General features: G+C 39.2%; 2 protein-coding genes across 5 annotated transcripts in view; one reads left to right on the top strand and one right to left on the bottom strand.

Annotated features, from left to right (window-relative positions):
• Nucleotides 1–382: 382 nt before the first annotated feature.
• On the bottom strand, nt 383–8,371 carry LOC120627452. Its single transcript, XM_039895455.1, has 10 exons — nt 8,330–8,371; nt 8,044–8,105; nt 7,349–7,558; nt 7,077–7,233; nt 6,428–6,580; nt 6,248–6,311; nt 3,483–3,610; nt 2,865–3,007; nt 1,884–2,063; nt 383–895 (listed from the first exon to the last, which is right to left on the bottom strand). The coding sequence occupies exons 1-10, from the start codon at nt 8,369–8,371 to the stop codon at nt 802–804; spliced, it is 1,233 nt and encodes a 410-aa protein (XP_039751389.1). The 3' UTR covers nt 383–801.
• A 1,703-nt stretch (nt 8,372–10,074) lies between these two features.
• Nucleotides 10,075–16,863, top strand: part of LOC120627238 (embryonic polarity protein dorsal) — a 76,843-nt gene continuing 70,054 nt past the window's right edge. For 2 of the 4 annotated variants that reach the window (XM_039895132.1, XM_039895130.1), the window contains exons 1-2: nt 10,075–10,203; nt 11,498–11,644. In XM_039895132.1, coding sequence (XP_039751066.1) covers nt 10,182–10,203; nt 11,498–11,644 — 169 coding nt within the window. In that variant the 5' untranslated portion in view covers nt 10,075–10,181. Of the gene's footprint in view, nt 10,305–11,497; nt 11,645–16,863 lie in introns of all 4 variants that reach the window. The other 2 variants (XM_039895131.1, XM_039895139.1) reach the window with 2 other exon arrangements.

Genomic DNA, 16,863 nt, shown 5'->3' with positions numbered 1-16,863 from the left:
TCAGGCCGAGATTGCCTGAGAGTCGCAGGTTCAAATCCTGTCGGTTCCGAAATTTTTTATATGCATTTTAAATTTATAAAATTGTTAATTCCTCCAAGTGTAGGTAAGAACACTAATAAAAATTATAAAAATGCAATAGTTTAGTTTTGCCAGCCACCCTGCAGTGCCCCGTGTGGTCAAGTATTTGGTGGATAATGATAAAGGATGTCTTGGAACGTAATCTAGAGCTGCCAGGGCAGATATGTTGGTCTTTATTTAACGATGGGGCAAGATTGTAAGATACCAGTACCGTGCAGTAGTTAAGGCAAGAACTAAAACAACAATATTACAATAATATTTATTAAATAAATACAATTCTTAAAAAACTAAGTCAACAAATTTACCTAGTACATAAGTTTCGCAAAATACCCGAAAAACATAAAACCTAAAAATCTACTGATTATAACTTTAACAAATGTAACATACTTACCAAACTTGATAGATAAAACTTATAAAAATATCAATAACATCTACTAACTTATGTAGATCTCGTTAAAATCTCATACATAAAAGTCGAATCATTTTCCTTTTCCTATGCACCCAGAAGTACAACCGCCCGCAAAATAATTGAAAAATAAATTCTACTAGTCTTAACTACCTTTCAGCGTACCGATTTCCTGAGTCATTTATACACATAAACAGATATTACATTGGTATAATGTTACAATATGATTCATATCTAAAATACTATAGGTACTTGCATAAAGACTACGTAAGTTTTAATGATTCTTTGAAGTGATAGGTAGTGTCGCGGGCTTAGCACTAGCAGCCGTGCCGCGCCGGTGTGACTGACCACAGCACTGCCTCCCGAATGGATATGGGGTGACGCAGCCAAGAGCGAGCCGCGCCGAGCATCCTGCAGTAGATATAATTTGTACAACATTGAACACTCTCACACAAATGCACTTAACGATTACAACAAGGACGTCACCGGTTATTGTTCCGGTATGATGTCGCGTAGAAATAAACATTTGTTTGTTTTTCTGCCATGGCATCGTACCAGAACGCTAAATCCCTTAGCGACACGTCTTTGTCAGCAGTATGGTAACTAGCCAAGATAAAAGCCAACAAACAGACCAACCCACAACACAATTGTGGGTCATATAAGCGCGAGGTTACAGGGGCCATGGGAGCATGACCCAATGTGACCCACGTGGCCCTGAGTCTACCGGACACGTCCTGGAAGTGCCGCAATTCGACGCCCTAGACATCTGAGGACCACCGCTGCTGCCACAACCTTTCAATTTCTATCACGATTTCTCGCTTGCGCCTGCGCAACTCCGTTCTTGGCACGGTCTGGCGAGCCTCATCGATCCTTGCAGCACGGATCACATCAAGGTCAGCAGGCAGAACGCCTGCAGCGGAGCTCGAGGAGCGATACGCCGCGAGAATCGACATAATCGCCGCAGATTGAGGTTTTCTACGTAGCTCATAGGTTAGATACAGTGGTTACCAGTCTGCAAGCTGTTCATCCGCCCTAAAGTGAGCTTGCTCGTACTTAGTTTCGGGGGCCCAAAAATATTTCAATGTGTTGTACTTATGAAAGTAAATAAAATCAGCGGCGCAAAATTGTGATAAACATAATATTGACTCTACACCTTAGTAGTTTGTGAAAATAGGCCATGTAGCGTTAGGACGTGTAGTTAGCAGCTTGGTTCTACATGAGATTTGATAACTTTTTGACAGTGCAAGTCACCGTTGTCTCGTTGCCAAGACGATGGCAACATCTTACATGAAATTTTCTTATACCTATAATTGACTTGAGACTTAAATATTTCTGTACAGGGTTGTAGGTAAGAGTAGGTAAAAAAGCCCGCAACGCCAAGAGAGCATTGCAAACTGACTTGGTGAGCGGCCTCGGCCACCAGTCCAGTTGCTCGCGGGTGACTTCAAGCTCGCACTCCACTCGCTGTAGCTGAGCGCGCAACTCCCCCACTGCGGCGCGCAGTGCGTTCGTCTCTCGAGCGCTCAGCGACACGCGCACTTTCAGCGCAGAGCTCTCGCGCGAACAGCGCTCGCGTGCCCTGGAAAGCAACAACCACTTTATATTGGACTGTGAATTTTCAAAGTAAATCGAAGTTCAGAGTAATTCTGCAGGCTATAGAGACTATTAAGTTAATAACACAGATGAACAAGTCGCTAATCTGCAGTAGCAATACATTGTAGTAGGTTACAACCGATCGAGCATTAATAAAGTGCTTGACATAGACACAATAGGGGACAGTCTTCCTGAATTAAAAAAAAGACTAAAGCACCACTTCCTATCGCAATACTGTGATAGTATTGTTTAAACCTATTTCTTTTTCTTTTTTTATTAGTTTAGCTTGTTTTGTGCTTTAGTATATATTGTAAGCATTTTTAATATTATTTAATGTTATTTTATATATAATATAAGTATTTGTTTTATTTGTCATTAATACCAAAATGTATGTTTTTGTTCGCGGCGCTAGCTAGTTTATGTCACAGCTTGATGGATCTTACAGCTTATACTCTCATGTCTCTCTTCTTCATCGTTTTTACTCCTTCTAACTGACAATCTAGTTTTCTAAGTGACAATCTAGTTTTTTGTTAGCAAGTTGTGGCAGTCCTTAAGTGGGTCTCCAATATTACCTACATCAATATGTTTTTTTTATTTTTTATTTAGTTTTATAAGAGTTATTGTAACCTGTTTATTGTCCATTAAATAAATGATAAATAAAGTACTAGGTTGTCAAACGATATCAAGCGAGACGCTGGACACACCCAGTCCTACACAGTCCATCAGTTGAATCCATTTACTCTTTCGACACCAGCTCCTCGCGCAGTCGCGACACTCGCACACTCACACTCGCTCGAGCGCCAGCTGCTCTCGCGTGCGCTCCAGCTGTCGCAGCTCGTCGTCGCGGTCGCGGCGCAGCGCGGCGGCCTGCGCCTGCGCACACGCCGCCTGCGCCTCGCGCTGCGACAGCTCCTCGCGCAGCGCCGCCAGCTGCGAGTGGAATATAAATATTTCGGCTTTAAAACAAGGGGTAGGATGGTAGGATGTGAATTTAATAAAAAATAATCTCGTCTTGGAGTTTAGGACTATTTTTATGCTATGAAAATTAAGCTTAATTTCCTATACTCCGCGAAAAGCAGGAGAATCTGTATGGTGTAATTAATAATTTCTTCAATCCTTATACTCCACACCAAACAGATCTTCGGCAATGTACCCTCAAGGCTCCTGTTTTTCTTGGAGTAAATTAAGTTTAATTTTCATAATATATCATGGATTTCCGCAAAGTAACGCCTTGTTCTATCTAATACTGTATTGGCAATACACTAATTAATAATTTATTTATTAATACACCTATCAAATACATGTATGTGGCAGAAAACGGGGAGGACGGAATTAAATATTTTTACCTAGCCTATATGTGATAAGGATCCTCGCCGCTGGTGTTGTGAAAAAGCTCGTAATTAACCTGATCGAAGGTTCGATCGCAGAGTGCCCGGGCCTCCTGGCTGGCAGCTCGCTCCAGCGCCAGCGCCTGCTGAACGCTCGCGTTGGCCACCCGCGCGCCTTCCAGCTCATTGCGGCAGTTGCGCCAACCTGTGCATCATTTTTAGCATACTCGGTACGTACCTAAGTATATTACACAAATGTATAGACAGTAATTAATACAGCCACTGCCATAATCCATCGCTATTTTTAAAATAAATAAATATATATACATACACACAATGCACACATCGCCATCTAGGCCCAAAGTAAGCGCAATTTGTGTTATGTTATGAAAGCATTTTGAATAACTCAGTTTCAAAACATTGCGCATCAAATCCAAATGCACCACGTCTTAATCAATTAGAGTTCCTCAGTATAAAAAATGAAAAATAACCATCAGATCGAAATAAAATCCGTTCACACATGCAAATCTCATCCCAAGAGTAGGTATGATCGTTAACCGGCGATCATCATATCAAGCCAAGGTCTGTGTAATAAATAAATAAATAATATAATAAATAAATATACTAGGACAATACACACATCGCCACCTAGCCCCAAAGTAAGCGTAGCTTGTGTTATGGGTACTAAGATGACTGATGAATATTTTTATGAATTATATATACATAAATACTTAGAAAATACATATTATAAACACCCAGACACTGAAAAACACTTAATGCTCATCACACAAACATTTTCCAGTTGTGGGAATCGAACCCACGGCCTTGGACTCAGAAAGCAGGTTCGCTGCCCACTGCGCCAGTCGGCCGTCCGTAATGACCGCGCGATGATCACACATTGGGAAAATGTATTGAGGATTAATTAAAAAAAAAACGGCGCTCAGACTCCGCCCACAAACCCAGGCTCTAGTGATGCCTCTTGATTGATTCTTAACCATTTTCCTTCTAGTCGACCAGTCTATATTTTTTCTCTATAACTAGTGGCGGCCTGCGGCTTTGATTCAAAGTGTGACTTTTTAATAAAACCGAAGAGTTTGTTTCTTTTTAAGCCCGACGAAAATACAACTGGTCGTTTTAAGTTCGACGAGACTGAGTGTTTTAGGTTCGACGTGCCTGTGGCTGTGTGTCTGTCTGTGGCATCGTAGCTCTCAAACGGCTGAACCGATTTTGATTTTGTTTTTGTTGTTCGAAAGGTGAATTAGTCGAAAGGGTTCCTTTAATTTGATACGCATATGATAAAGTTGCGGAAAAATTTAATTCTCCATTTTGTGGTGGCGGACATTTGATTCGTATACAAAAACAACATTTTGTACTTCAACCTAATAGAAAATTGTTAGTTAATTTAACAATTGGGGCAATTGTATATTATTTTATAACAAATTACCGAATTAAATATTTTAAATGTCTCTCAATAAGTTCAAAGTGTATATAAAACATAAGCTCACAGGAAAATTATATTATAACTAGCTATTGCCCGCGACCTCGTCTGCGTTTGATTTTTTTTGATGTGGCATTCAAAATAATTGTAGTTCTCCAAAAATTTAAAGTATTCAGCCTTAAATGAGGGGTTTGCTGTTGTCCGCTCAGGAGTTCTGTCCCCTCTATCTCCAACCACATTCATCATATTTACACAAAGTTTGGTCAAAATTAAACAGATATTATAACCTCTATAGTACAAAATTAATTATTTGAATCGGTTATAATATGTCTGAGTTATGGTGTAAAATCGTCAAACACTATCATCCCCTCTTCCAAAGGAACCGAGCTTAATGTCGGGATAAAAAGTATCCTATATTACTTCTAACACTTCCAAGAATATGTGTACAAAGTTTCGGTTGAGTAGTTTTTGCGTGAAAGCGTAACAAACAAACTTACATTGACATTAATAACAACATAATATGAGTAGGGAAGTAGGGATGTCAAAGATTACTTAACGATAAAAAGCTTGGGTGTGAATTGCTCTAACTTCATAGCTTAATATAAATTTGCTCGTAGCTTTACGTTTAAGTTGGCGAACGCAGGTATCACCATCCCCATACAATTGTGTTAACATATCGATGTATGAACGTTTTATAAGTGCCTTTGATAGCCCTACCTACATGAATAAAGATTTAATTTGAATTTGAATTTGATCTTTAAGATATATATACCTGTCGAGAGAGATTACCTACTTGCGGAAAAAAAATTTGAAACAAATTTGAACCGCACGTATTCTTAATTATTGTGGTGCGGCTTTGAGGAATTAAAGGAAACAATACTGATTACTGATAGGTACATACCGACTTACCTACTAGATTTACATGCGTAAATATATGAGTCTAAACTTCTACGAAGACATTCAGTCACTTGTAAATAAAAGATCAAGAATTGTCAGTGACGCTGCATTATTATTCACCTAGCTCATTTATTACTATAATGTTTATGGCTTTGTCCTCACTGATAGACTGACAGACAACCTACATCCCAAACGGCTGAATCCTGCAGCAAGCCGCCCTGTGTCCATCAATTTGAGGACTAGGTGTTAAGCCTCATATGCCTGTTATCACACTGGCTATCACGCCCTTCAGACAGGAACGCAGCATTGAAACAATGCTGCTTAGAGGCAGAAATGAGCATGGTGATATTCCTTCTGCGGACCAACTCTGTCACAATATGCTTTACCGACTACTTCTAAAATATATAACCTAGGATCTAGGCTTATATGACTGCAGCGCTCACCGCTGCGCTAGGGAGGGAGGGTCCACATGTGTGGTGGAATGGAAAGGTAGAGTGAGCTTTTTACCGACGCTCATCTCGGAGGCGTGGTCCTCAGCAGCGCAAACATCTTGTTCCAGCGCATACTTCTCCTGCAAACAACATTTATAAATGAGTTGAATGGATTATGATGGATCGCTTGCGTTAAACTACGTCCGATTAGAAAAACATGCAATTGGATGAATCGGAAGTAAAAGTCATCTGGTACCTTTTCCAGCACAGCCTTCTCCATTTCCTTGTCCCGCAGCAGCTTCTTTAGCCTCTCCACTTCGCGTATCGCGAGGCGCACCTTGGCGTTGTCGGAGTCCAGCAGAGACTTCAGCGCACAAACCTGGATGCGCAGGCGCTCCGAGCATGTCACCTTGAAAGTACTCTACCATGTGACTCTTACTTTAACATTTAGTAAAATACACAAGTAGAGAGTAGGAGTAGAAGAAGTTCGGAGAGTGAAAATTCCGACGATTCTGCAGTTTTTCATCAGCCTATTATTGCGATAATTGTTTTTAAACCACAAATTATGTTGTTTCCATACTTTAGAGAGACCAGTACCGTAAAACTCTCTCGTAGGACATGCATGATTATCTATGTAGGTCCATTACCTATTACTGAAGCCAGTGAGGGTCCTTCCTCGTCCCGCATTACGAAATTGCTCCGTCTAGACTCTACACGTTATCGTCAGAGCTCCATAAGTAATATGGAAGTCCGACATTTGGCCAAGAAAGAGGTATCCTACATATTAGGTACGTAGCCATAATATACTATTACTGAGGCTAGTAAGGGTCCTTCCTAGCCCCGACATAACGAGATTGCTCTTTCTAGACGTTATCGCTGGAACTATAACAATGGCCTCAAGTCACCTGGCACTCCAGAGTCTTCCTCAAGCAACGGATGTCGTCGCGACGCCGTCTCCAAACTGCCACCAACATGAACCTGCCGATCCTGGCCGCTGCTTTCTCCTCAGCTGCGCTGCTTAACCCGGGGGAACGAACCGTTGGCAGATTTGGCTCCTTCCTGCTGTAAGACGCTGTTTAAACTACGAATTCCATTCCAGAACATGTCTCAAATTCAGGTACTCATCATCATCATCCACAACTTATTACAGATATTTGATTATGTAGGTAAATATAACCTGTCCTTTTTGCTCCTCGTTGTTGGAGTCAAATCTTCCATAGACACCGCCTTGGGTCCAATCTTGACAGGCCTGACTGGAGTGGTGCGGTACTGGTCGAGGCAGCTCCGGATTCTGACCAGGTTGGCGCTGGGTGCGCAGGTCTTGGCGGTAAACTTGTTGACTGGGACCGAGTACATCTGCTTCTTCGGATGAGCCGGGTGAAGACGCCTGAATAAACAAAATTAAGAGTTTATATATCCTGCTAATATTAGGTATAAGTGCGAAAATATGGATGCATGGATGTTTGTTGATCTCTCAAGCAAAAACTACTAAACCAATTTGACTGAATTTTGGAAAGGAGATAGATTATACCCTGGATAGGCTTCTTTTTATCTCGGGAAAATGTACGGTTCCTGCAGTATTCATGACAAACCAAGAACCGCGTACGAAGCCGCGGGCAATAGCTGGTCCTCTTTATATCATTGCGTCATGCATGCTGACCTAGAATGCCATTATAGGTAAATTCGGTTAACAATTAAGTAACAAATTCGAAATTAAGAGTTCAGATGGTAACATTGCATTTGGTCAACTTTCTTGGCGCAGTGGCGAGCGCTGTGGATTTAAGCGGGAGGTGCCTGGTTCAATACACGGCAGGGAAATTTGGGTTCTTTTGTCTGGTCTGGTGGGAGGCTTCTGCCGTTGCTACCCGATACCTGAGCACAGCGCCAGCTCGGAGAACGATCTTTTTATTGTTACGGTTGAGCGCATCACAAAGCTAATAGAGCATCACTAAGCTGCCGTTACGGTTTGTAACGTCGACTGCCCGGGGATCGAAACCAGGACCCGGTGATCTGCAGTCGAGCATGCTCATCACTAGACCACTAAACTATTTAAAAAAAATACAGATATATTCGAAACAATCGTAAGGTGTGCGATGTAAAACGCCACGTGTCTTCTTACGAAACAACGTGTCAGTTTTTACGCGATCGACGCTCTGACATCGTGTGTAGGTATAGGATCGCCGGTTATAAGCCTTGTCATTTCCCAGATGTTCAATATGTGTTGTTTGAAATTAATTTATAGCTTAAAACTTCTGAGCAACGGATACACAATATTATATACTTAGTGTAGATGATTCAAAACACAGATAAAGGTGATAGAATATCTACTTACTTATATCCGTTTTCACGATCGACGGACAAAGCATACATTTACCATTCAACAATCGATTTTCAATAGACAACTCATATAACCTAACTTGTCTATGGTTCTTGCCTAAATAATGTACTCCTAAAACCTATGAAGTAATATTTTGGTTTTCATTTACACTTTGTATATATAGATATAATGTTTATAATACTCCCTTCAATAGGTAGTTGAAATAAAGACGAAATTGCGTTTCTGTGAAAATACAAGAAACAACATTTAAAGCCTTTACTTCAGGTCTTTAAAATCAAATAATTTCTTCTTAAAATAAACTCTTAAACATCTTTTTTAAATATCACTTATCACTGTAAAAAACATTGGTGACGAGTGAGTTATAAATACTTAAAGGGTAGGCTTTTTATAACTCTTATTATGGCTGTTCTTAGGTTTTTTATAACTCGTACTGGAGATTTTCTTCATTTTATATCATCTGCATACTCTGTGCATACCCTCTATGCACGCCACTGCCTGAGAGGTAGGTGTTATTCCTCATGTGCCTGTTATTACACCGGCAACCGCGCCCTTAACACAGCAATGCAACAATGCTGTTTAGCTGTAGAAATAAGCATGGTGATATTACTCCTAAGGTAATCAGTCCCAAGTAAATAGTCAAATAGTAATTGAACAATTTCACATACAAAAAGAATTATTAAAATCGATACAAATTTAACGGAGCTATGAAGTAAAATTGATAAAAAATTTCATAGAATTTCCGGGGGAAATTTTCTGTTTATCGGGATAAAAAGTATCCTATACCCGGATTCCGGTTGACCCGGAATTTCAGGTACAGCTGGAGGTACAGCTATACCAAATTTTATTTAAATCCGTTCAGTAGTTTTCACGTGATGCCCGAACAGACAGATAGGCATACAGACAGACGGACAAAAATTCAATAAAAATCGGTTTTGGACTCAGTATCGATTAAAAAACATCCCCGGTCAAAATATATTTAATGTACAGAAATCTTCCAGTTACAGATTTATTATAAGTAGGTATAGATATTCTTTGTGAGACAAAATAATATTCTCTTTATAAACAAAAAGCTGATATTAAGAATCAACTTAACAAAAATATATCAACTTAACAGATATAATCAACTTAACAGATATCTGCATATCGTCTGCGAAAGGCGCAGAACTTCTTTGTGGGGCTGAGTATACGCTTTTACAACATGATTCTTAAGGTAATTCTAGACCTACCGATGCATACTTTTTGTATAATGTAATTGTTCTTAGGTCTGTATATACTAAGCTAGTGTCAGAGGCTATGATTGATACCTATACCTATATATATATACTAATATAATTAGTACCTGCCGTCTTAATGACATTTATCTCAAATTAATAAAGATTGAAGTTTTACCTCGTTGTACTTCTAGCGACTACGGTGAGACCACCAGCCTGTTCCCCATGACGTGGAGCTGCCATAATTCTCACACACACACACACACACACACATCTATTACAAGGAAAATAAATAATATAATGTTAATTTTTGTTGTTTTCTCACTTATAGCGCAGTGTTAGCCGCGCCGAGCACACCATATGCTCACAATTATTTTAAATAATAATTTTGAAGTGATTTAAGTGCAAGTACCTACTCCGATAACTAGATGCAAATTAGATGCTAACTAGAGATACATTAAATGTTATGCAATTCTGTTTTAGGTAGGTAATTGTGAGTTATCGTTACTTTATCTTTACTTTTAAAGTTGGATGTGCTTGTGTATGTGAGGTACTAATAATTGCTATCACAATGTTTGGAACAGGTGAGTAAAATAACGATTTTTTTATTTAGTTTTAAGTAGGCTTGTTGGTGTTTAAACTGTAAAAATTCATAATAATTAGCTGAAAATTCACGTGGATTTTATTCGGGAGTATTGCCCTAATTTTGCATGCTATGTTCGCATCGAGAAGGCACAAGTGTATACACATGCCAAATAGTGCTATAGTTTATATTAGAGTAAGCAGTTGATTGTCAGTTTTACGAACAACATAAAAAAAAATAAAAAAAAAAATGAGAGAAAACCCGGATGGCCTAAAAGTTTTGGCGCAACGGCGAGCGCTACGAATGTTAAGTAGGAGGTCTCTTTTTCGATTCCCCGCAGGGGCAATTTGGGGAATTTATAATTTCTGAAATTTCTCTGGCCTGATCTGATGTGAGGATTTGGCCGTGGCTTATTACCAACCTACCGACAAAGACGTGCCGCTAAGCGATTTAGTGTCCGGGTGCGCTATCGCGTACAAACCGATTAGGGGTATGACTACCATACTCCCTAACAGGTTAGCCCGCTACCATTTTAGACTGCATCTTCGCTTACCACCAGATGAGATTGTAGTCAAGTCAAGTACAGCATTTACAACTCCAAAACGAGTAATATTAGCTAAATTTTTCTTTGACGATACAGATTATCAATACTCGAAACCGAATTACGAGCGAGCAAATCTTGTACTAAGGCTGCATAGGTTTAAACGAGTCTTGTGATTGGTTGGAGAAGTTTTCAGTGCGACTGGCGTAAATCCTAAGATCATTGCTATCAAACGTCACTTTTCGCGTACAAAAAAAGTGCATAGCAAAGGTCGCAAGATTTAAATATTCGATAGAAGTACGCGTTAATTTCAAGGTATGAAAATTAAACTTTATTTTTTAAACACCGCGAAAAGCAGGAGAATCTGTATATATCTGTAATTTACATTCCACACCGTTACAGTCCTTACAGTCCTTACATTCCACACCAAACAGATCTCCGGCAATGTACCCTCTACGCACGTTTCGCTCCGAAACCGGAGCATCCTCAGGAGATGTTAACTTTACAAGGAATAATTGTGTATACTTTATAATTGTTATACTTCGTAATGAATAGTTACTTGACAATTATTCATTGTAAAGTCCACATCTCCTGAGGATGCTCTGGTTTGGACACATCGGCTTGGATATAGTTTCAAGACTCCGTATCCTCAGCGCTGGGCTACAAGAACACTCACTTGGGCGGCGTGGCGTGGAGGCTGCCGCGCGCCGCTGAGCTGTCACCAGCGCCTGCGCGAGCCAGCGGCGACGCGCTCTGCGGGGTCTTGACGCCGTCGGGCATCATTGTATTGCTGCAGGACGGTGAGCAACACACAGATATCACTTAATATTGTACGAAAAAATATGACAATTAAGCTTAATTTGCTATAATCCGCGAAAAGCAGGAGAATCTGTATGGTGTAATTTATAATTTCTTCAATACTCCACACCAAACAGATCTTCGGTTATGTACCCTCGACGCACGTTTCACTCCGAAACCGGAGCATACTCGGGAGATGTTGACTTTACCATGAATAGTTGCTGAGTGATCCAATACTTTATATTACTTTATATAATTCATAAAAACTTATCATCGGTCATCTACATAGTACATGTACATGCTACGCTTACTTTGGGGCTAGATGGCGATGTGTGCAAAGGCTACTTTGGTCTTGCAAAAATATCGAATTCCAATATGTGGTTTAAGGAACATTCTAAATTCTTACACCAAATATCGTCGCTTCTTTACGTGCGGTCCTAAGAATGGAACCAAACTAATTATTTACCGCGGGACACACTGCGGGACGCAGTAGATAGATAAAGTATTTTTTGGTAGATTGAATTGATCGTCTATTCTTTTCCTGTCAGTGAAGGAAAAAGGACACCTGCATGCGTGACAGTTCACCTCTGCATGACATTCGTAAAGGCGTGTAAAGTCTACCAATCTGCCCTCGGCCAGCATTTCTTAGAGGAGACCTTTGCCATCTAGTGGGCCGGTAATTGGTTGTTGATGTTCCCTTTCCTACTCTTCCCAGTAGATAAGGATATGAAAAAAAATATTATAATAAATATACTACGACAATACACACATCGCCATCTAGCCCCGAAGTAAGCGTAGCTTGTGTTATGGGCACTAAGATGACTGATGATTATTTTTATCAATAACACACATAAATACTTAAAATAATATACAGATAAACACTGAAAAACATTCATGTTCATCATCATTTTCCAGCTGTGGGAATCGAACCCACAGCCTTGGACTCAGAGAGCAGGCAATTTAAGTTGGGGTTCTCAGGCAAAGGCCTCCTGGTTTTTACATAAATATTATTATCAGGTGTCAGTGTTGCCAAAGACCGTGACCACTCCGGGCCATGTAAGGAAGGTCAATGCCAATTTCGAACAACCAAAGTCGATCACAGAAAAGAAAAGGTAGCCGCCCCCCGCAACAATACTGCTGTAAGATGCAATGTAAGCATGTGTTATAAGTGTTGATTAATCTCCCACAGCTTAGTTTCATAAGAGGGAAATAAAGTTTTTAAAATAGACCAGAGAGTGATGCCACTTGGTTTATCTTACAAGTTTACTTGTTATTAAGTAAAAGTAACTTTAAATGTGGTGCAAGAACGAAAAATGCCCGATTTAATCAAAATTACTTTGTTCTCGAAAAGACTAAATTATAACGATCAAAAAAGTAAAGGGTCACGATGGAATATTGGAAAGAAGAAGGCGTTACTTTGCGGAAATCCATGATATATTATGAAGATTAAGCTTTAAACTAAATTTAGCTTAATTTTCATAGTAAGGTCACGATGGAAGCTCTACCGGAGTTTTTGCCAAACTTTACCGACACATTCGGTAGGACATGTGGTTTATCTTCCCAATTTACTTAAATGAACTACAATTAACTATATAATATGTCGTGAAAAGGGCTTGAACGCGGGATGAAAACAGCAATTAAGATTACGATTATTAGAACTGTAGTAGGATAGCGAAAAGGCCACGAAAAGATGCAAATAAACATACTATACAAATATCACTTTATTAATTTACTTTATAAACTATGACAATATGAACTTATCGTTTTTCAACCTCGCAATTCACTTCATAACCCTCTAAAAGAATGATCCAACCCGCCAAGAAGAAAACCCAATTTCCCGCCAAAACTCATAGCGTCCAGGTAGAATCCAAGCAATTTGATTGGTTCCCGCCGTTATGCGTCTACCGGCGTTAACCAATCGGAGAATGACAACCGATCGTCTCGTTCAAAAATAAGATTAAATTAAAAAAAATAACAAAGTGGAAATTATAATGCTATTTAAATTTAAATCCTAACACGTTGTTGTCGAAAAGCCCAGCTTATAACTATTCAAAAAGTATAATTGGTCATGATGGAAGCCCTATCTATTTTAGAAAGCGATCAAGGAAACCTACCTTTGTCTTAGCTTACCTTTTCGGATTTCAGATGTTAGATTTAAAATGTTTAATAATGAGTTCAATAATTTCAATAAATATAACAGCCTCAAAATTAAGTAAAATATGCTTATGAATATTTGCTTTGATTGAATGACAAATTTGACAAGTGTGATTTACGATTTCAAAAATATTTTTTAGTTTGAATCAAATTTTTTGGCTTACGTTTTATCGGCGGCCAGAACTGATTTTTTCTATATAAAAAAAAACTCATACGCAAAATATGGGTATACCGCGATATGTAATAAATATGTGTGTGTAAATATATATATTTTTTATTGTATATATACAAATCTTAGTCCATCTATAACGTTATTACCTGCAAGCCGATTTTTGAGTGTCGCACCTACCACCCTTAGGAATCTTGGGACGGGCCATAATTTCTTCAAGCCCTGGTGCTTTGTGCCAGTGGAAGAACCTGTGGCCCTACCAATCTGAGTACGAAAAACGACCATTACCCAATGACATTTGTACACGTAAGACAAGCGTGTATGTAAAATTACCTTGGCCTACTTCAATCCCTTTAAAATATTGGGGTGATTATAACCCAAGCGAAAAGTTTAAAGCAGTGGTCAGCAATCTGAGGTGCTTCTTTTGTGATAGACTTGGGACTTGACTATTACGTATCATACTTGGAATTTTAAGATTAGGTCTAGATTAGGACGTGTGTTCCGAGGTAACGTTAAATAATTTCATTGAAAGCTTACTGAGCCAAATTAAAATGGATTTTCGTACTGCAGGCTTTTATTAGCAACTATCTTCGAACAGCCACTGGGCCTATTTTTAGAGTCCAACTTTGTTATAAGTATGATAATTTTTGTTAAGATTATATAAATTAAAGGTCACAAGTTGCCGCTGCGATAGTATATTTTCATCGTGCAATTTTTTAATATTTATCGTTGTTTTGCTTAATTAAAATGTTAGTTTGCCGACCACTGGTAAGGGTGTCGTAAAAGTACCTGTGTTCGATACAATCAGGAATAATTTAAAGTGGCAAGGGAACGTCGCGACTCGCGACAGGCGGCGCGCTCGGCGGCGCCCTCTGCGGCGCCCGCCAGGCCGTTAGACCAGGTAAAGTACTGTTAAGTACCTAACTACTACTACCTATAGTCTATTCAAGCTATGGGGTCCAGGTACCTAATGCTTTAGGCCTTCAGTTGCGTGTCGCTGCGTAATATTTCTAGTTTTTTATTATTAGGCTGTTAACTGCTATCTACTTTCTATTTTTAAACCCCCAACGCAAAAATGACTGGGTATTTTAAGTTTGATGTGCCTGTGTGTGTGTAGTTTTTTTTGTTTGAAAGTTAAATTTAAGCGAGAGTTGATCGAAAACGGTTCAAAATGGCCGCCGCCACAAGTTGGCGAATATGTTTTTTCACAAATCCCTCAATATTGGTTTCTAATAAAAGAGCTTGACTAGTAGAACAATGTATTTGTCATGATGGCAGTGGTAGATGAGAAATGAGTCAAATTGTCATCGAGCATAAGCGAAATAAAAGATTTTTTTGTCATCATTTCGTCTTGCTTGTGATTTACTACTACTTTGCCATCACAGAAAAGTCAAACTACAGGTCAAACTGCTCAAACATAACTAGCTATTTACTATCTATGTAATAATATCGACGGCCGATTGGCGCAGTGGGCAGCGACTCTGCTTTCTCGTTCAGCGACCAAGGCCGTGGGTTCGATTCCCACAACTGGAAAATGTTTCTGTGATGAACATGAATATTTTTCAGTGTCTGGGTGTTTATCTGTATTTTATAAGTATACAAGCGGACCCCAGCGCCATCTGTCGGGCTGATTTGTGAATCTAAACCATCCAGGGTGCCACCCAACGGCATACCAAAAAAATCATTCAAATCGGTCCAGCCGGTTAGGAGGAGTTCAGTGACATACACACGCACACAAGAATTATATATATAAATATATGTAATTATTCATCAGTCATCTTAGTACCCGTAACACAAGCTACGCTTACTTTAGGACTAGATGGCGATGTGTGTATTGTCGTAGTACATATATATATATAAATATATATATTTAATATATCGCAAGCAGGTTTTGCTCATAAAGAGTTTCAGAAAGGTTCTGACGACTCTCCCTAGAGTGGTATATTGTAGGAGGTACCAGGTTCGATTCCCGGCATGGCAATTCTGATATATATATCTTAAATCTAAATAATTTCTAAATATTCTCTAAACAGTTTGGGGAGGCTTGGAACACTTCTTTGTCGTGGACATTCTAAGCGCTATGAATGCTTACTGCTATTACGAGACTAAGAAGGATTGTATGCCACTTATTTCGTAATTTAAATCAATAGAACTTTGCACAGTTGTTGCCCAAGCAGTGGGGTGTACTGCAGTCATGCCCAAATCACTGCATTCCTTAAACGTTTAATAGTATAAAACTCTATTGTATACCTAGATGAAGAATTTCTCAAATAGACGCCATCTTCCACCTTCATGCCTACCTACTCTGTAAAGAAACTCTGTGTGCGTGCCTGCCTCAAAATGCCTATCCTGTGACAGAAGCGCCTATTTATTGTTTCCTTACATCAGTCTTCTGGTCACCTTACGAATACCTGGCACCATTCCACGCAGGCATGGCTCAAAGTCAAAGTCAAATATTTCTTTATTCAAATAGGCACATAGATGGCACTTTTAATGCGTACATTACATGTAAAATATGACATAGGAGTGAGTTGATGGCGATAAATAAATTCGTCAACTTAAAACTAAAGCTACGAGGGTTCCAAACGCGCCCTGGTCTAAGAAGAAGCCCACAACAAACTTAGCCGGTTGTTTTTTTTTTGTTATCACCATCTCACATTGTCCTTTAAAAACTATTTAAGAAGCCACCCGGTTAGAGCAATAATTTACACCCAAGCATTTTTATCGTTGACGTAGTCCTTAATACTATAGTAGGACTTTTCTACTAAGCTTACGTTTAATACAAACTTTGAACTTTTTCAGAGACATCTCCAATATATCAACTGGTAATTTATTGTAAAATTGTATACAATTTCCTTTAAATGAATTACTTATTATATGTACCTAGTCTACTGTCTA

This window comes from Pararge aegeria, chromosome 11, assembly GCF_905163445.1.
Source record: "Pararge aegeria chromosome 11, ilParAegt1.1, whole genome shotgun sequence".
In the NCBI taxonomy this organism is placed as follows: Eukaryota; Metazoa; Arthropoda; class Insecta; order Lepidoptera; family Nymphalidae; genus Pararge; species Pararge aegeria.
This window is presented reverse-complemented; position numbering and strand designations above follow the sequence as displayed.